The 20585-nt window shown below is 46.2% G+C and overlaps 1 protein-coding gene across 1 annotated transcript in view; it reads left to right on the top strand.

Annotated features, from left to right (window-relative positions):
• Nucleotides 1–17812: 17812 nt before the first annotated feature.
• The window catches only part of USP7 (ubiquitin specific peptidase 7), a 161103-nt gene continuing 158330 nt past the window's right edge, over nt 17813–20585 (top strand). The window contains exon 1 of the mRNA XM_088466762.1: nt 17813–18601. Coding sequence (XP_088322888.1) covers nt 18529–18601 — 73 coding nt within the window. The 5' untranslated portion in view covers nt 17813–18528. The remainder of the gene's footprint in view (nt 18602–20585) is intronic.

Below are 20585 nucleotides of genomic sequence, written 5' to 3'. Positions count from 1 at the left end.
ATCGACAGCACGCCCCCTTTGGTGCGAGACCCGGAGCGACGGAGAGCCCGTCGCTATCCGGGTCTCGCGCATACGCACGACGGAGCTCCCTCTGTCATGCGCATGCGCAGTGGGGCAACATCGACCCGTTTGCGAGCGTCCTTTGCTCGCAAATGGGTCTGAATGACCCCCACTGCTCGATATTGGGAAATTGAGGCAAAGATTTTCTGTTTTGGCTGACCCATCAGATAATCAAGGAATGTGGACATTTTTTAGCCATTTTATCAGTGAAACGCTGAAATGATCATTCAAACACACTGTACAATAAATCAAGCCGACCACCTGATTATTGGCAAATGGACCCAATAATTGTATAGTGTGTACCAGCTTCCCTACCCCAATGGTATGTGCCAAGAACTTATTTTTTTTCACATGAAATACTTTGAACTAGGTGGGGAAATCTAGTTGTTTTCAGGCAGCAACCACACCACACACAAAACATATTTGAATTTGCGCAGATAGTTTACATAGGGCCTGATTCAGCATGGATCACTATTGCGATCACAGCTCCATAATCACATGGAGGTCTGCTATGAAAATATGCTAATGAATGCAATCGCAAAGCCGTCGCACAGCCAGCATAGAGACGCCCACTACCGCTATCTCACATCCGTAATACCTTGCAGTCCTGCGTATATACATCAGGAACATCGAGTAACATCGGCCCCTCATTCACTATTACAGCAGGTCTGACATGACGCAGAAACTGCAAGTCTTGTTGAACGCAGTGAGTACTCAAGCTGCGTATGCCGTCTCAGTGAAACCGGTGTTCAAGAGGACAGACACGCCTGGGTTTCTCTGACCACTCCCCTGTCACCATCCCCAAATGCTCACAGCCTGCCAAATTATTCCTCCCAACATGACCCAGGAGGGACAAAATACCCTGTTTGTGGACTTCCCTTCTAATTTATGATTGGCATCACCTGTGTTGAACTAGATAATTGAAAAGAAAGGTGTTTCAACACAGATGATGGCAATCATGATTTAAAAAGGAAGTCCAGGAACAGAGCATTTTGTCCCTCCTGGAATGGAACACGTTGTTCGACACTGCGTCCACCTCTGAATCAGGCCCTATGTTTCTACTTTTGTCATTTCTAGTATACATAAGGAAACATCAAAAAAGCCAAGGAATCTAGCCAGCAAAAACTTTCCATTTCTTAAGGGCTTAGTGGGAACTTTAAACAAGCACAGCTTAGGTGCTCAGGTTAGTTCTGTGAGCTTCAATCCATCTCCTGGCAACCAGTCATCTGTGCAGACTTGGTCCAATCATGCTGTGTTTTGTTCTGACTCCTGATTGCTGCAGCTGAGGTTAGAGCCTTGCTTGGTTCTTTAACTGGTGCTGATTGGATGTTCATTTCTAATAGTGGGAGTCTCCCTGGACTCCCTGTTGTGGTCTGTAATCAGTCTGATTCTGTCTTGTCTTGATGCATACATGGATTCCTGCTCTGAGCTGATGAGTGACATTCGTCTGTCTATGTCACAGGTTCTCAAACTCAGTCCTCAGGACCCCAAACAGTGCATGTTTTCCATGTCTCCTCACAGAATCACAAGTGAAATAATTAGCTCCACCTTTGGATATTTTAAAATGTGTTTGTGAGTAATGAATACACTTGTGCAGCTGCTGGGTAACTTGGGAAACATTAACTGTGTGGGGTCCTGAGGACCGAGTTTGAGAACCACTGGTCTATTCATTGTGAAAGCCTGTTACCTGCTGATATTTCTCTATTATGACGCTAACCTGGATTACTCTTAAGTTCTGCTAAGTATTGTGCTACAGTGCAAATGATTTGTGTATATTGAAAAGCACTGTTTAGCATTTCATTACAGTGCAACTATTCAGGAGTACTCTGAAGATCTACTCAATAGCTTGCTGCTGTGCAAAGTACTTGTGCTGTTTAGGAAATCTCTTTTTCTGTTAGCAAGTATTTTCCACAGTAGAAATTTGCTCTTTAAAAGAACTGTTCAGTTTTTTTCTACAAAGCATTTATATGTGCACTCAGAAAACCTGATATTTATAAATAATTCTCTAAATACCTATGCTATGTGAAAGAATAGTCCAGCAAAACATTTATCAATGCTATTTGGAATAATTGTGAGCAAACTCTTCATCTGGCTTTCTGTATTCTCTGAGATGTCCAGTGTTATTTAAATGTATGTGTTTGTGATCTTGAGTTTGCACTACTTAGAGTTGAAGTCCTGGCAGCCGCGGAGTATCAGTGAACGATCGTAGTTCCAGGAAAGGGGGCTGTTATAGATGAACCACTCAGCAAGTGGGTTCTGTAACCTCAAGGTTACAGCAGGTACTCATAACCTTTAGAATAAATGCCAGATCAGCACAAAGCCAGGTGCAGTCTCACATGTTACAGTATCTAGTCTCATGAGAAAGGATGTTCGCTTCAAAGGACATCCTGAACTTTAGTGTGTAAGCCAAGTCTGTCCGAGTACTGCAGATGGCAGAAAGCAAAGTATCAGACACCCTGGTAATGCAGAGGCAGGAGATAGATAAAGGGCCTGATTTAGATACGGACGGTAATGCAGACCCGATTTTGTCTTCTTATGCAGTGTGACTGCATCTTTATGCTAATGCCACAGCCAATGGTATTCGTACAGAGTCACCCACCAGCTGCGTATTAAGATGCACCATCAAACATTGCACCAGCTTTATGGAGATGCAGAATGTCCGTTTGAACATGGCGGCTGTAATCAGTGTAACTGCAGAAAAAGACGCAGGGGTAAATGTAATAGAGTGCGAGTTTGATAGATATGCAAGATTCCTTCAAGATCCCAGTGAGATTGGATTCACCATCTGCAACAGAATGGGAGTACATGCTAACTCGCATCAACCATTCTCTCTGTGACACAACACTCCCTCCAGATGCTTGTAATGTTAAACATACAACTATAGGCAGCGAGTTATAAACTCGCCAGAATAACTCGCCAAACAATAGACTATCCTTAGACGCAGAGCCACTACTAATGAGGCAATGAATAGGGAAAGTTCAGATGGAGACACTGAGGCAACCATAGAGTGTTGTAAGTGTCGATGGTCATTGCAATGGTGCGCCGATGGTGGAGTGTTTGAGTTTAGCGGTCACTGAAAGTGGGCATCTCAAGGCTTGCAATCTCCGGCGCTCACAATTATACAAGGGGAAGGCTGAGACTAGCAGCAGTGAATCAGAAAGACTAGCAGCAGTGAATCAGAAAGAAATCGTAGCCACAACAGCATTAGCGTCCACCTCTAAATTAGGCCCTATGTCCGCATCCATCAATCAGAAAGTAACAACCACAATAATGAAATATGTATAGTAATATATTAGCATAATAAAGAAAAACAGATGTCTGGAATTGCATAGGGTAATAGGAAGGACTAGAGCAGATCCCAGGGCTGGAAAGATCTCACTGCATCTGCCTTTTAAAATTTGCAAGCATTGAATGGTGGATGAGAGAGCAGCTGACATACAGTCCTGGGTGAGAATAGATGGTGCGCTTCTGCTTTATGATGGCACAGCACCTGTTAACAGGTTACCAGTGCAGGGGAACGTAGGCCTAGCCCAGTTGAGAGAGCGCACTAGAAAAACAGAGAAGATACCTGTGCAAGAAAATTATCTGTGAGCCTTATTCAGAGATGGACACTAATGCCGCCGCAAATTTGTACAGAGAGGCTGTGTGAAAATATGCAACTGTTGAAGCCCGTGGTGCCTTTACCTTGCAAATCCAAGCGATTATGTACAAAGATGTTGCACTGAATGCAGATCAGTCAATTATCGAAGGTCTGAGTAACCTCAAAATGGATGCCAGTACTGAGGTGCTAAAGCCGTAATATTGTAATCGCTGACTGAGACCAACTCTCAAAATGGTCGTTATAAACCTGCATTTAAGCTGCAACCCATCAGCCGTCACCTTCCAGAGACGATCACAGGCTGTCATTTACACTACAGCCAAAACCACGCTGTGACGACAGACTGTAATGAAAATTGACGCATGTGCAGAGAGGATCTAGGATCTATAATCAGCAGATGGGTCCATCCTTATGGAAATATCCTGAAATGGGTCCATGAGGGCAGAGCCATCAGAATACAGATCATCACATTGTTCTAGGATCGTTTCGTTGATATATGCTGGGACACAGGGCCTAATTCAGACCCGCTTGGGACGATGTTGGCCCACTGCACATGCGCACGACAGACCTGGCTCCGTCGTGCGCATGCGCGAGACCCAGATAGCGACGGGCAAACCGTCGCTATGGGTCTCGCTACAAAGGGGAACGCCTACCATCCGGGGCCAGCCCCACTGACATCACAAGTGATGTCAGTGGAAGTGCTCTCGGCTCTGATAGAGCCGAAAGCACTCCAAGGCTTGCGGCAACGAGACCCTACCATCAAGACCATCGCGACCATCTTCCCAGCCGCTCGCTATAGCTGTGGGCGGTAACCCACAGCTATACGAGCGGCCAGGAGGCTGCTCTAAAATTAGGAAGGACGGCCCTGATTCAGAGCGAGCGCTCTGTCAGAGCGTCCGGCTCTGAATCAGGGCCACAGTCCAATTGTCTAATGAAAATGATTCAATATGTTTAAATGTGTATGAATGTCGGCAGGATAGGGCCTAATTCACAGACATACGCAAACCTGATTGACAGGCTGCAGCCATTTGGGGTCGGAGGGGGGGTCGGAAATAGGCGTCACCCCAGTTTTCTGAGCATGCTGAAGCCAGTGGACAGTCTTCAGCAGCGTGAATTCCCATCACCCTGAGTAATCTGAGGGTTAACCAGATGACCGATGTTCAGGTATATGATCTGATGCTGCATCTTCAGACATGTGGCATCTATGTACACAAGACGCCTCCTGCAGCATTAGCAGATTATCACTAGAGATGAGCGGATTCGGATCTAAGAAATCTGAACTCACCCGAACTAAGGGGATCAGAGTTGGATCCAAGCCGGCTCGGATGTTCCCGCCTTACTCGGATCTCTGACATCGAGGCAAAACCATAGAGACGAAATCTCGCGGCTCGCAAGCTTTCGTCTCTATATATAAGGAACGCGGCGGGCGCCATTTCACTTCGGCTGTGGAGACTGAACAGGGAGGGTGGGTAGTATAGGGCTGGGGAGAGGTGCTGTGCTGTTCAGTCTGCTGTGTCCTGTTCAGTCTGCTGTGTCCTGGGCTGTAGCTGATCCATTCTGGGTTGGTGTTGTGCTGTCTGCTGTGTCAATCTGGGCTGTTGCTACTGATCCATCAGGGCCGGTGCTGTGCTGTCTGCTGTGTCCATCTGGGCTGTTGCTGATCCATCTGGGCTGGTGCTGTTTGCTGTGCTGTCTGCTGCGTCCATCTGGGCCCAAGTTCTGGACCCAAATAAAGTGTATTTTTTTGTGTAATATATATTTGTCTGTGTACGTGTTAGGCTTAACCGCACAAAATACAGCAAGTCAGCAATGCAAGCTAGCGCTGCCCGAATCCAGTTGTCATCAATCTGTGATCTGGGCCCAAGTTCTGGAGCTGAAAAAAAAATCTTGTCTTTTTTTTCTAATAATTGTCTGTGTGTCTGTTTGTGTTAGGCTTAGATGCACAAGGTCTAGCAAGTTGACAACGCAAGCTAGTGCTGCCCGACTCCAGTCGTCATCAATCTGTGCTCTGGGCCCAAAGTTCTGGAGCTGAAAAAAAATAAAACAAACTTGTCTTTTTTTTCTAATAATTGTCTGTGTGTCTGTGCGTTTTAGGCTTAGCCGCACAAGATCTAGCAAGTCGACAACGCAACTGCTTCAAAACCGCAAAAAATATGGAGGGCTGTCACATGACAGGAGAGCAAGGCCAAGAACCACATGTTGTAGCTGCCGCCAGCAGTGCAAGGCTGCAAACTTCCTCGTCCTCTATGAAGGCCCATGCCCCAGGGCTTAAGTCACGCCATCGATATAGTAAAGCTACTTTTACCGAAGTAAAGAGAAAAAAAAAATTAAGGAAATTTGCCTTTAGATAAACAATAAATTGGCAATATGCCATTCACTACACAAAGTGGCAAGGAAAGGATAAGGCCTTGGCCTTTCTTTAGGAAGACTGCTGGTTCTGATTCTGATAGCCCTTTGGAAAAACCAAATGTGTGCCCTGAGAAATCGAAATCACAAATCCCTGAGGAGAGTGCAAGTGTGTCCACGGTTGCCATGTGTGAGTCAGACCTAAATACTAGTGTACTGGAGGATCCACCAAGTTCCAATATTTGTCTGCCCTCTGTAAATGTGGGGAAGGGCGGTCAACATCTTGCAGACGTAGTCATCGAGGATGCTTCTGTGGAATTGCACATGGAGTATTAGGATATTTTGGTAGTTGAAGGTGCTAAGGATGATGAGGATGTTGGTGATGAGGATGTTGATGCCAAGGATGTCCTTTGTGTAAGTAAGGCAACAGCTGTTGCCCATGGTTTGAAAAAGCCAAAACCCATTGTTGTCATGCCGGGACAAAAGACAAAAAAATCTACTTCTCACGTGTGGAATTATTTCCACCCCGAATAGTACAGTTGTCAAGCCATATGTGACCGCTGCCAAGCAAGAGTGAGTAGAGGGAGGGACCTAAATCACCTAGAAACCTCCTCCTTGTTACGTCACTTGGAGTGCATTCATCAAATATCAAAGTGTATGTCGCCAAGTTCCAAAACTCAAAACGTAACAAGTCCAGTGTCACCTACCTGCTCCCTCTTTGTGAGATCCAAGCGCCTTCGATCTCCAACACCAACACCTGCATATCAGCATCCTCATTCGTCATCGGGAGTAGTCCTGCTGAATCGAAGCATGATTGACTCCTCTCCTATCCGTGATTCCTCAGAAGGATCCTTGATGACTACGCCTGCTGCTGCTGTTGCTGTGAGTGGATCTTCATCCCAGAAGGGGACCAGGAGGAAGACTACTTGTAGCGTATCCTCCAAAAAACAATTAACTGTTAAACAATCGTTTGCAAGGGCAAACAAGTATGACAGCAATCACCCATTTGCACAGCAGATTAATGATGCCATAACAGCTATGTTGGTATTATATATGTGCGTCCAGTATCCGCCAGTACTGCAGTGGGTTTTCAACAGATATTTAAGGTCCTGTGTCCTCACTACTAGATCCCTTCTAGATTCCACTTTGCTAGAACAGCAATTCCAAGTCTGTACAAGGACATTTAAAAAAACCTTATTAATGTCCTCAGAAATGCCGTTGTACCCACTGTCCATTTGACCATGTGGACATGTGGGAAAGGGCAAACTAAGGATTACATGACTATGACAGCCCACTGGGTAGGTGCATTGCCTACAACAGCAACAGCAACATCTACCAAAAGACAGCTTATACAGAGGCAGGCTACTCTTTGTATAACTGGTTTCACTAAGAGGCATACCGCTGAGAGCCTCTTAGAAAAACTCAGGGAAATCATTGCTAAATGGCTTACCTCACTTGGACTCTCCTTGGGATTTGTGATTTCGGACAATGCCACCAATATTGTGAGAGCATTGCATGTGGGCGAATTCCAACACGTCCCATGTTTTGCTCACACAATTAATTTGGTGGCGCAAAGTTTTTTAAAAACTGACACGGTCGTGCAGGAGATGCTCTCGATGGCCCGCAAAATATCCGGACATTTTAGATATTCGGCAACCGCTTGTCGAAGATTGCATGACCAGCAGGTACTGTTAACTTTGCTCTGTCATCAGCTGAAGCAAGAGGTAGTAACTCGGTGGAAATCTACCCTCTATATGCTTCAGCGGATGGAGGAACAGCAAAAGGCCATCCTGGGCTATACAACGGACTATGACATGGAGGGGGAATGCACCTTACTCAAGCGCATTGGAGAATAATTTCCGTGTTGTGCAAGGTTCTCAAACCCTTTGAACTTCCAACACGTGAAGTTAGTTCAGACACTGCCAGCTTGAATCAGGTCATTCCCATCAATTTGGAGTCCCATACACAAACTGGCTTTGCATTACTTTAGTTGCCCATCCTCCAGTGTGTACTCCGAAAGAGTTTTCAGTGCAGCTGGCAACCTTGTCAGTGATCGGCGTAGGAGGTTACGTCCTCAAAATGTGGAAAAGATGATGTTCATTAAAATGAATGACAAATTTCACAAGGAAGACCTCTACCAACAATTACATAAAAAAATTACAGAGGCGACTATGGTGGATTCCAGCGGGGACGAATTAATATTGTATGAAGGAGAGGATGTACACACTAATGGGGATGATGAAAACGAGGACGATGACAACTTGTGATGTAAAGCCAGTTTGTGTATGGGATCATTTTCATTTCCATGTCCAATGCACATTGGCAGCTTGTTTTATGGGGGACCAAACAAACCAATCATGTCAGCCACAATTGGCAGTCCTTGTCGCTGAAATGATTGGTTTACTAAACTGTCCTGTTTCGTATACAACATAAGGGTGGGTGGGAGTGCCCAAGGACTATTCCATCTTGCACCTTTTTCCTTTCCATTATGTGTTGGTTGGGGCATTGCTGCCTGACATTTTAAATTAATGTTATGGTTGGTTTAGGAACCAATGATTTATTTTTAAATTAATTTATTATCAATTTTACAGCTAGGGGCTGCACCCAATGAATTGTTTTTAATTAATGTATTATCGATTTAACAGCCAGGGGCTGTACCAATGAATTGCTTTTTATTAATTATTAATCCAGGGGCTGCACCCAATGAATTGTTTTTTTATTTATTTATTATAAATTTTACAGCCAGCAGCTGTACCCAATTAATTGTTTTTTAACTCATTTATTATCAATTTAACAGCCAGGGGCTGTACCAATGAATTTCTTTTTATTAATTGTTCAACCAGGGGCTACACCAAATGAATTGTTTTTTAATTAATTTATTATCAATTTTACAGTAGGGGCTGCACCCAGTGTATTGTTTTTAATTAATTTATTATCAATTTAACAGCCAGGGGCTGCACCAATAAATTTCTTTTGATTATTCAGCCAGGGTCTGCACCCAATGAATTGTTTTTAATTAATTTATTATCAATTTTACAGCCAGGGGCTGCACCCAATAAATTGTTTTTAATTAATTTATTATCAATTTAACAGCCAGGGGCTGCACCAATCAATTTCTTTTTAATAATTATTCAGCCAGGGGCTGCACCCAATGAATTGTTTATTAATTAATTTATTAGCAATTTTACAGCCAGGGGCTGCACCAACTATCAATTATTTAATCCTCAAGGGTATCCCAACCATGATCTTTGCACACTCCTCAACTCTATTAATAATTATATCAATCAGTTTTGAGCCAGCAAGCTGGATGCAACCTTTTGGCCCTATAACTAGATGAAAAAATCAACATTGTTCTCTGTGAGGTGGTCAAAATGGACTGGAAATGAGTGGAAATAAATGTTATTGAGGTTATTAATACTGTAGGAACAAGAAAAGGCCCATTTTATGTGATTTTAGCTGTTTATTTGTTTTTTTAAGAAAAAATCCAGATCCAAAAACAAAACACGGAGGTGAGGTTTTGGCAAAACCAATCCAGATCCAAAACCAGGGGAGATCCAGATCCAAAACCAAAACATGGGGGTCAGCGCACATCTCTAATTATCACACCTACAAAGATGCAGCGGCTGTGTGATTAGCGTACATCTCTGAATCAGGTCCATAGTTAGGTTAGAAAGCAGGTTTACAGCAAGGACACCAGATACTTTGTTTGACTTAACACTTACTTGTGTGCCCAATAATTGTACGGCATCTCTGAAAATCAATATAACAACAGAGTCCAATCACATTAACAAAAAAGATACAAGTGCCAATTAGCTACGATTAATAATACCACCTTATAAACAAATATACATCTGAGAAAATATGTGACATTCCAAGAGCAAACAAAGCTACTGTACTTATCTAAAAGTTTAGAGAGATGGCTAACGATTAATAAACATGTCCACCGACTTACACTTCTTTGTACCAGAAAAACAAATAAAACAAAACAGATTTAAAAGGGAAGACATAACATTGCCCTATCCTAATAATAATAATCTGTCTATATCATACCTACCTAAACAGGCTTATTTAGGTTCACCTGCATGGGGACCTAATGTAAGTGTAATGTAAAAGAGTATTTAGCATAATTACATACAATATATCAAGATAGTAGTATATATGACAGCATTGACAACCAAAGAGTGAGAATATCATGTTTTTTTAAATCGACCTCAAAATCGGACTTAAAATCGAACTTCAAATCCCCAAAAGAATAGACCTGCTTCATGCTTTCGATTTGAGCATGAGCAGGACAGATTGACACAGATACATGCAGACATCAGTGAGAAGCCTGCATGTATCTGCCTGGAAAAATAAATTAAACAGTTAAAAGTTAGAAATAAATTGACGTGAGGTCCCCCCCAAATCAGAACCAGCCACGAACTGCTGAAACCCAGGCCTAGTTGACTAAGTACAGGGGAAAAATTACGTAGGGTCTCCCTCTACTCAGTACAACCAGCACTGGGCTATGGGAAGCAGGGCTGGTTCTGGATTTACAGGGAAAAATTTGTGTAGGGTCTCCCTGTAATCAAAGAACCAGCCCTGGACCCTATCTAACGGGGGACTGATGCCACAGCCAGGGAAGCCCCGGGCTATCAGCCTAGGCTAGGGGTGCCCTGGAGAGGGACCCCTTTTTTGAAGGGTTCTCCGACTCCATAGGGATCCCTGGTGTTTAGAATAGAATAGAAACCGCCACCAAACCGCCGAGGTTTAGAATAGAATAGAAACTGTCACCAAACCGCCACTTAGTAAATTTTGCCCTAGGAATTCAGACGTAGATATGCACAGATGACAGAGACGCGAGCTTTCTCCAATAATACTAAGGAGTCAGACGCAGACTAGTTGTGGGATATGCTAAGAGAGTAACCTAGAGCCTGGAACAAATACTGTGTTTCTCTTACCTGGTCCGGCGACACTGGAGTCCTGGCTGGCGTGGGACAGCGGGCGGGAGATCCCCGGCATCGGCTGTCAGCTGTTCCTCTCCTTCCCCGGTAGCTGTGTGCAGGCTGCCGCGGCTTCCTTAGGAGCGCGCGCGCCGCTCTGCTAAAGATTTTAAGTGACAGGCACTCAAGATAGGAAGCGCTGATTGGGGCTAGTTTAAACTCTGACCTATAAAAGGAAGTTCCTGGGAGCACTCCAGTGCCAGAGTATAGGCTCCATTACCATACTCCAGCGTTCCTGTGTATATCCTGACCTTGGCCTGTTCGTGACTCTGATTCTGCCTGACCCCTGGTTCCGTGTTTGATATCTGGTCCGACCTCGGCTATTTCTTGTGACCCCGTTTACGCCTGCTCATTGGTACCGTCTCGTCTGCTTGGTTCTGACCCGGCTAGTCTACTATGCTACAAGTTCCCTGCACTCTACTAGTCACCAGCACCTGTATAGAGAAACCTAACCTGAGGGCCGCGACCTGTGTATCGGACGCAGCTAAGTCCATACCTTCTTGCGAGGGTCCCTGGTGAATACCGCCGGCACATTAAACTCTGTGCCTCTTGAACAGGTCTAGTCAATTCCCTGAATACGGGTTGCGTCCACTATCCAGGGAGGGAAGAGACCAGGATTGCCGTCGGCTGATAGAGATTTCCAGGTCTCTTCCTCTCATCAGCAGCGGCCGGCTTGCGTGACCACATGGGTCACCATAGCCAGCCGATGTTCCGCAGAGTATACGATGCTGCATTGGATAACCAAATGAAAGCCATATGGAATAGAAAAGTGATATAAATTTTCCTTGGATGGGCAAACTTGACAAAACCAATAAAATGTTGTGGAACCATGGGACATAATATCAGTATATGTGCTCTAGTAGCAAAAAAGTTCAATGACCACAGGTTGAATATATCTCCTTACTCTACTTTATATTAAATGCCAGTTACCACGAAGTACTTGGAATGAAATAGCTAGCATGTTATACATACTGCAATACATTACAACACATACAAACGTTAGGAGAAAGGTGGGTGTTAGGAGGAGTTTGGACATCATTAGTGAGATGTTACATAGGGCATCAAAAGGGGTAGCTTTAGTTGTTTAATAGACTACTCCAGTAATGAGTGTCAGATACATGTGTAAGTGGGCATAAGAGATACTTGCCTACTTTTGAAAAAGCTTTTCAGGGAGATTGTGGAAGCACCACCTATGAGCGTACGTTAAAGTGGACGTGTACTGCTACATCTAAGTAACATGTCATAAAATTGACATCAATCCAAATGTAAATGTGTCCCAAAGCAGTTAGTAAGATGTACTTGTTCATTAAAACACACTAATACTTCTCAGAAAATGCATGTAGCACATGTAGCCATAGGGATCATTGTGCCTTATAACCAATGCAGGGAAATTATACTAATGATCACATGATCACATTTAAATTTATATATCTCTGTTATATAACATCTTCATAATGGGGGTAAGGTGAAATCAGGGAGATTGCTAGTCTTTTCAGGGAGTCAGGGAGATTGCTACTATTTCAGGCAATCAGGGAGAGTTGGCAAGTATGGCATAACATTCTCTTTAGTAAGAGGACATATAAGCAGTGGTGTAGCCAGGGGGAGTGCAACGGGAGCAACCACTGCCCCACCTGAAGACCAATGCATAATCAGCGCCTATGCTGGTCCCAGTGGAACCTGGATCCTGAGTTCTCAGCAACATTGCAGTTGTGATGAAATGACATCCCAACGCTGCCAGCAAACATTAGCACTGGAGGAGTCTGCAGAGCAGAGACAGACAGGACTGGAGGATGGCATGCATGAGGTAAGCAAATTTACGTGTTTGTGTGTAGGAGGCTGTTGAGAGCACTTCAGTGGGAACTTTCCCGGTGGGCTGACGGCTCAGGGGGCTGCTGGCTGCAGATTTTGTTTTTTTATATAAATATATTAAAGGTGTTTCACCGGCCCTGAGTAGGCAATTCCAGGTAGAGATGCGGCCGCAGGTCATAACAGAGCAGGGGGAGGCAGTCCGACCAGATTAGGGGAGGGTCCTTCCTTCCCATTTCCTCTCCTCCTATCTGACATTGCTTGATGACAGGGCTCTGACGTCACGATCTAGTGACCAGCCATGGCGTGAAAGCCAGAGGAGACTGCCAGCCAGGCGTGCTGGTCCGGATTTCATCCATCACTTGTTGGGCCAGTGCTTTGCCCCTGTGTCTGCTGTGTTGTCTGTGTTATCTATCACAGGATCGGTTACCGGGTGAGTCAGTCCTTCACTCAAAACATTCTCTCTCTTTTCTCCCTGTCTCTCTCACTGCTCTGTCTCTCACTCTCACTGCTCTCTCACTCTTCTCCCTCTCTCTATTCTCCCTGTCTGTATCACATTGCTCCCTGTCTCTCTCACACTGTTCCCTGTCCGTCACTCTCTTCTCCCTGTCTCACACTGCCACTGCTACCTGTCTGTATCAGATAGCTCCCTGTCTATATCACACTGTTCCTTGTCTCTCTCACACTGCTCCCTGTCTGTATCACATTGCTCCGTCTCTCTGTCACACTACTCCCTGTCTGTATCACATTGCTCCGTCTCTCGGTCACACTGCTCCGTCTGTATCACATTGCTCCATCTCTCTGTCACACTGCTCCCTGTCTCTCTCACACTGCTCCCTGTCTCTCTCACACTGCTCCCTGTCTCTCTCGCACTGTTCCCTGTGTCTCTCGCACACTGCTCCGTTTCTCTCACACACTGCTCCCTCTCTCTCTCACACACTGCTCCCTGTCTCTCTCACTCTTCCCTCACTCTCTCTTCTCCGTCTCTCACACTGCTCCCTGTCTCTCTCTCACACTTCTCCCTGTCTCTCTCTCACACTGCTCCTTGTCTCTCTCTCACTCTTCTCCCTGTCTCTCTCCATACTCACCTTCCAGTCCTCCAGCATCTCATGGTACCCCTCTATTCCTTTATTTAATATTGACTTTATAGCCACTACATGATAATGACATGATGGCTTTATACCTACACAAACAGGCAGATACCAGACCATGTGATCTCCTGCATGAGTAGTGACTACCGACTCAAGACGCTGCCCAGTGGCGTAACTTCGTCCCAGTTGCCCAGAGGCAAGATAAGTATTGGTGCCCCCCCCCAAAAAAAAAAATACAAAAATGCTACTGGGGAAAAATAGTAGTGGGAAGCACTGCAGTGGGCAGGATGGGAGTAGTGGAAAGCACTGCAGGGGGCAGGATGGAAGGAGTAGTGGGAAGCACTGCAGGGGGCAGGATAGGAGGAGTAGTGGGAAGCACTGCAGGGGGCAGGATAGGAGGAGTAGTGGGAAGCACTGCAGGGGACAGGAGTAGTAGTGAGAAGGGACTCACCGGTAAGAAGTCCTCTATGCAGATCCTGGGTCCTGGCCAGTGGCTCTCTTCCTGGGGAGAAGTGAGTGCAGGGCAGCAGCTGGGAGACCTGGGAGACTGCACCGACCACCGGGGACTGGCTGCTGACACCACGTGCCCTGTCTCCCGGGTCCCGGCCACTCTCCACCAAAGTTCAGACTCAGTGCCACTGCCAGCCGCAGGTGCACTGTCGCGGGCGATCACATAATACGTGACGTCCGCGACCCACCGAGACCACAGAGTGTAGTGGAGCCGGAGGAGCGCCGCTGATGCTGATTGGCGCTCAGCTCAGTGGCTCCTCTGGCTTTCTTTTTACAGTAGAAGTGAACGAAGCCGGCGGTACTATAGGTGTAGGTACGAGGAACGTCCAGGACCCTGGAGACAATGGAGCCAGATGCCCCCTTCAGGGCTGGAGCCCGGCGGCAACTGACTCCATTTTTTCAGAGGCTCCCCATTGCAGAGCAATCATATAGTTAAGAAAATGCTCATTCACATGCTCGCTCTGTTTTTTCACTGGAGAGAGGGACTGGGGGCATACTTCCAGCCTGACAAATTGGGGGGAGACTGTCTTGCAAGCACAAAGCCACACCCTTGTCACAAAACCACACCCACTTTTCAGGCACGCGCTTTTGGCGAGTGCATATAGGGCCACTTTCGGGGAATTTTACAGGGCCACTTTAAATTCTCAATCCTCCCCTGAGAGCACAGTACGAATCTTAGAGAGGTGGGGGGAGAGTGGTCAATACAGTACATGCAGATAAAGATGTTCAGCTGAGTAAAGGACATAAAGATTGGGGTGTGGGGGCACAATCCAAAAACATAGAAGTGTGGGTAGTGTTTTCTACAGGACATACAGATGAGGGGAGGAGCATGGGCACAATACACAGGGGGGCGGAATACAGAACATAATACAGATCAAACAGGTGAGGTGGGCAGAGCATAATACAGGAAACACATCATACCTACTCTCCCCCAGATTTTTTTCTGGTAGTCCTCCATGAAGAGTTGGTGGATCCAGTGCTGTAACAGGACTTTAATGTGCCCTGTGCCAGTTCCGCCACCTTTGTGCATGATGCCGGGGGTGGGGCCAGTCAGCACTTGGAAGCACTGGAGTGCACAAAGCATCTATTAGATGCTCCGTTCACCTGTATACACGGCAGGGTGTCTGTCTGTCTGTAGAGTCCAAGTGACGCTATGGGCAGCAGTGCCGCAGCATTACGGGCTGCAGGATGCTGTTCCATGCACACTGCTAGCCAGAAGCAACGGCCATGGGGCAGCGACGGTGCCGCCCACAGAGCACTGCACAGCAGCACTGGTCACATTGCCCTAGTCACGTCCCTGGGTGGATCTCCTGCATAACGCTCACTTCCTAATGAAGTGGGCAGGACATAGAGAATAATACCTGGAATCGCAGGTCTGTAGAGTGAGGGGGCCAATGTGACGCAATTCAATGAGAATTATGGCCTTTTGGACATACAGATTAGGAAGGGGAGCACGGAACAGGACTTAAACATGGGAGGCATATAGGGAGCTTGATGAATCCTAAAAGGGGCACATGGGAAACAGTCAGATGGACTTCAAGAGTCTATGGCCCTCATTCAGAGCCACTCGCTATTTGCGGTCGTTCGTTCTAAAACAAGGGGTGGCTATTCAAATGAACCGTTCGCTGTTTGCGGTCTGTTCACGCCTCTAGGTCTTAACGAGCGAACAAAACTTGCGTTCGTTTTTTGGAAAAATACGCCCCCTGGCCGCTCGCATCCTACGTCATGTCCGCTATTTATTAGATTAATCGAGTACATCGAACAGGGTAAGAGTTGCTCGCTATTCTTGTGGTTGGTTTTTGCTACCACAATTTTGCGAGCAGTTCTGGCTATAAAATAACCCAGTGACGTGGTCAATGACGCTGCTGTTTTAAATATGCACACCCATAAAACCGTTTTAAGCACGCCTACGATCAGATCTCCACTCCCCGTTTTCAAGCACCTTCCCCTGTTACCACCCACATACGCCTCATTCTGTCACTCAAAATAGCAGGCATTCGCTATTTTGCGAGCACACGATTTTCAGCCGTACTGAGTGGTTCGCGCATGCGTATTTCGATCCGTACGCATGCGCAGTTGGGCAAACATCGCTCGGAGCGAACGAGCAGCCACTTGCGTCCGGCTCTGAATCAGGGCCTATATATCCATGTTTGCTTCCCCTCATGTCAAAAACTGGCCGAGCACTGCATCTAAGTGTGTTTTTTATTTTACTTTCTATCATATTTAGGGGTCTATTCACTAAGCCTTGTAGAGAGATACAGTGGGAGAAAGATAAGTACCAACCAATCGGCTCCTGTAATTTTTCAAGCACAGCCTGTAATGTGACATGAGTTGATTGGTTGGTACTTATCTGTCTCCATTTATCAAAAAGTATTTGAGGTAAAATCCCCGAAAACACACGTTTTCAGGGGTTTATCTCAAATACTGAGTATCCCCCTGATGTATTAAGGAGGGACCACAGCAGGTATCTCCGATACCTGCTGTGATCCCTCCATTGTCGCTGGCAGCTGCCTCCCCCATATGTTTCTATGGGGGATGGGATGCTGCCAAATGTACCAATATCTGGAATGCGATATCATTAACGATATCGTTCAGCGCCAGGCTCTCTCCCCCATTCCCCAACATGCAGCAACCTGACGAGGTCGTCAGATTGTGCTGCATGTTCAGGCGATGGACAATGTCGGAAACGACCAGGGGGAGTGCGCATCGCTGGTCGGTTCCGACATAGAAGTGCACGATTTGTGCACGATTACACGATAACGATGTAGTAATCGTGCAGTCGCTCAATAATATCGCCCTGTGTGTACCCACCATTAGTGGATAGACCCCTTAAAGAATATAGAATGTCTGGGTCATACATTCAGAGGATAGTCCTAACTATGGACAGAATTGCAGCTACAATTACAGAAAAAGAAAGTGAAGAGGCTGCAATCTTATTTTGTGTGGCCACAATATCCAGATTTCAGTGGTTATATTCTGTAATTTGCACACTAGCACTATGTGCAACACATGTATCCCATGCATAGTATGCCTCTATATATAGACAAGTGTTATTATATTATAGGGCATGTGCATGGCACTACTGCCACTGTATCCAGCTAGAATAGAGCTAGCACCGATATACTGTCATTACTGTGACATACAGTATAATGCCATTCACTCACACATATTAACACCACAAATGCAGTTGCGGCCAATGCACAGGCTGTCACATGTACACTGTATACAGCGTCCCCCATGAAAAGCATATACTTCAGCAGGTGATGCTTCTATCAGGAGTACAGGCATAATGGAAGGACATGGAGGAGCCTAGAGATGGGCAGCACCAGCAGAGTTAGTGCTATGATGGAGAGGAGGAGGAGGGCTGTGTGTGGCATTATTATCCCTTCCTCCCTCCTCTCCCCTCCCTCTATCACGCTGCCCCATGCGGATGTGACATTTCAGTGAGCCGCCATTTTGAGAACCTAGAGTCCGCACACACAGGCTGAGTACTGTGAGCAGGCGGCCAGCAGCAGCACGGAGAGAGAGGAGCAGCAGAGCGGGGACAGAGGAGGAGGAGGAGGGGGCTGCGTGACATCGGCTGCTCCCGTCCTGCACACGGGGTAGAAGCGGGGACTGGCGTGAGCGCGGCGCGGTAGATGAGGCGCTGAGTGCCCGGCCCGGGGCTAGGAGAGTGTCAGGCCGCATAACTCCCGCTGCAACGGCTGCGCTGCTGGGATCCAACCAATGAGCCAGGGGAGGGGAGCTGAGCGCAGCACACGAGCTCCCGGCGGCCCGGAGCTGCGAGGCCCAGCACCGCGCGGCGAGTGTCAGCGGCCGGGTGTCAGCCAGCCTCCCGTCACCGGCTGCCGTTGAGGGCCCCCGGGGAGAAGCATCCCCACTGCGCCTACCCTCCACAGGCGCCGAAATTGGGCGAATAGCGAGCAAATACGTCCGCGTATCCCTGCCGCCGGCCCCCAGCGCTCTCCCCCCAGCAGTACATCTGCCACCGCCCGCGGGAAAGGCCCAGGCTGCAGCCGCTGCGCAGGCCCTGCCGAGGCCGCTCTCCGCCCCGACTCAGCCGGGCCCACAGCCCAAATCTAAGCCGGCGCAGCGAGCAGAACTGATCGAGGCCTTGGAGGCCGAGCCTAGAGAGATGAACCATCACCAGCAGCAGCAGAAGCCCGGGGAGCAGCAGCTCAGTGAGCCCGAGGACATGGAGATGGAAGGTACCTGTCACCCTCTGATCCCTAAAGCCCCCCCATCATGTTACACACTAGCTGCCTCTGCTTTGTGTGCGCGGCTCCAGTAAGGTTCAGGCCCTGTGTGTGTCACCCCAGAGTGGTGATGGTCATCCTCCAGGCTGCAGCATCCGTGTTGCCGCCGCCGCCACCACCTGTATCTTTAATTACCTGCATCCAGGCTGATGCCTATAAGTCTCCAGCTGTCGTACTTGGTATACACTTATGTTCCTACCTGTTCAGTGTATGTGTATAGGAGTGATCAGTGTATGTGTACAGGAGTGATATGTGGGGTGATCATGGACAGCTCTTGTTACTTTCAACTTGGTTACAGATCATAGATGTACGCAGGAAACTGTTACATGTAGTTGATATTTTCTTTCCACCCTAGCAGCCTCGTTCCCTGATTGTGTGTGTACTGTAGGTCATTCTGCATCTGCACACACCACAGCAGTCTCTCCTAGGTCTGAGCTGATGTGATCGCCCCGCAGTAGTAGTCTCCCAGAGAGGATAACACACACTACCGACAGGACAGTAACCTGTGTATTAGAGGGGTCCCTGAGAGCGGCATGTCTCTGGGATAAAGAGGGGCGGTCGCTCAGAGGTAGGAAGGCGCAGGGTTTGGAGATTGTACATATACACAATCATTGTGCCCAGGCCCCGATCGTCACAGCCGGCGGCCACGCTTCCCGCACTCGCCATGCATGTGACTACCGGCCCGGGCACAGTAATCCTGCAGCTGGCCGAGATGGCACTGGGCGCAGCAGGGACATGGGTACCTGTCCTGTGTTACAGCCATCATGCAGAGTCATCGCTTTGCCAGGGAGGGGGCTGTAAATTTGCAGCGTTATTGCCGGCCATTGGAGATTGGGGAGGAGGATCAGGGCTGGTTGGTCACTCCGGCATGCAGCGATTTGGAAACATTTGCACATTCTAAAATGTTGCACCCTAACATGTTGTTAGTAATCTATCTGCAACTGACATATACTGTTTGTTGCTAAAGGTGTATAAACTTTAATCCATCTGATTATGTCTCAGAAGGATTCTGCAAGTTACATGTTCAAAGTGACCCTTCAATCCAATAACGTTTCATTTAAAGTTGTACAAAAGTCATATGGCAGAAAAATTGAAGTTATTCTTGTGAGCTAGGTTAAGTGGTATCCTCTATCTAAAATGGTGATGATATTGGGTTGTTTTGCTATCTCTCCCTCGATACAGTACCATTGTTTGGTATTTGACTGTTTGTGCTGTACATGAGCATACTGCATACTTCCAGTACTGTGATCCTTAATTTATGTCATTTTAAAGTAAAGTATTTGATAGGGAGTCAAAATTATTTGGTACTGATGCTGCCAAAAATACTGGCCGGTTGGGTGACTTGGTCATGATGTGGATGCTCTTATAAGCTTCAAGTCTTATTGACTGTATATTTTTATTTACACCCTTTATGTTTATAACAAAGTATTATATTATTAAATATCTTTTTTTTTTCTGCTATTTGCCCTTTCCCTAAAAGATGCCAGAACTTTTTTTTCTTTTAGTTCGTTATTTTTTATAGCATCATCAATCTGCTATTATCACAACAAAAGGTTACATAGGATGATATAAAGTTTGTTCATTATGTTTCTTATGGTAGCTAAATATATTAAAGATTTATTAACTGTTTAATATTTATCTCAATAGTCTATTCCTGTACAAATGCCTAATATATATATATATATATATATATATATATATATATATATATATATATATATATTATTACGAAGCTATACTTGGGTATATGTGAAAGCTTTAATGAAGGCTATCGTGTATATGGGTTTGTGTGCATTTCATGTAGCTCGTACCTCATGCCAGAATATCTGATCTTATATTGCATTGAACAGAATTCCCCCTATGGATTCTTTAAGAATACGAAAACAGAAAATTATTAAATATGATTTAATTTGAACATGCCACTATTTATTGAATA

This window comes from Taudactylus pleione, unplaced genomic scaffold (assembly GCF_031769625.1).
Source record: "Taudactylus pleione unplaced genomic scaffold, aTauple2 ptg000066l, whole genome shotgun sequence".
In the NCBI taxonomy this organism is placed as follows: domain Eukaryota; kingdom Metazoa; phylum Chordata; class Amphibia; order Anura; family Myobatrachidae; genus Taudactylus; species Taudactylus pleione.
This window is presented reverse-complemented; position numbering and strand designations above follow the sequence as displayed.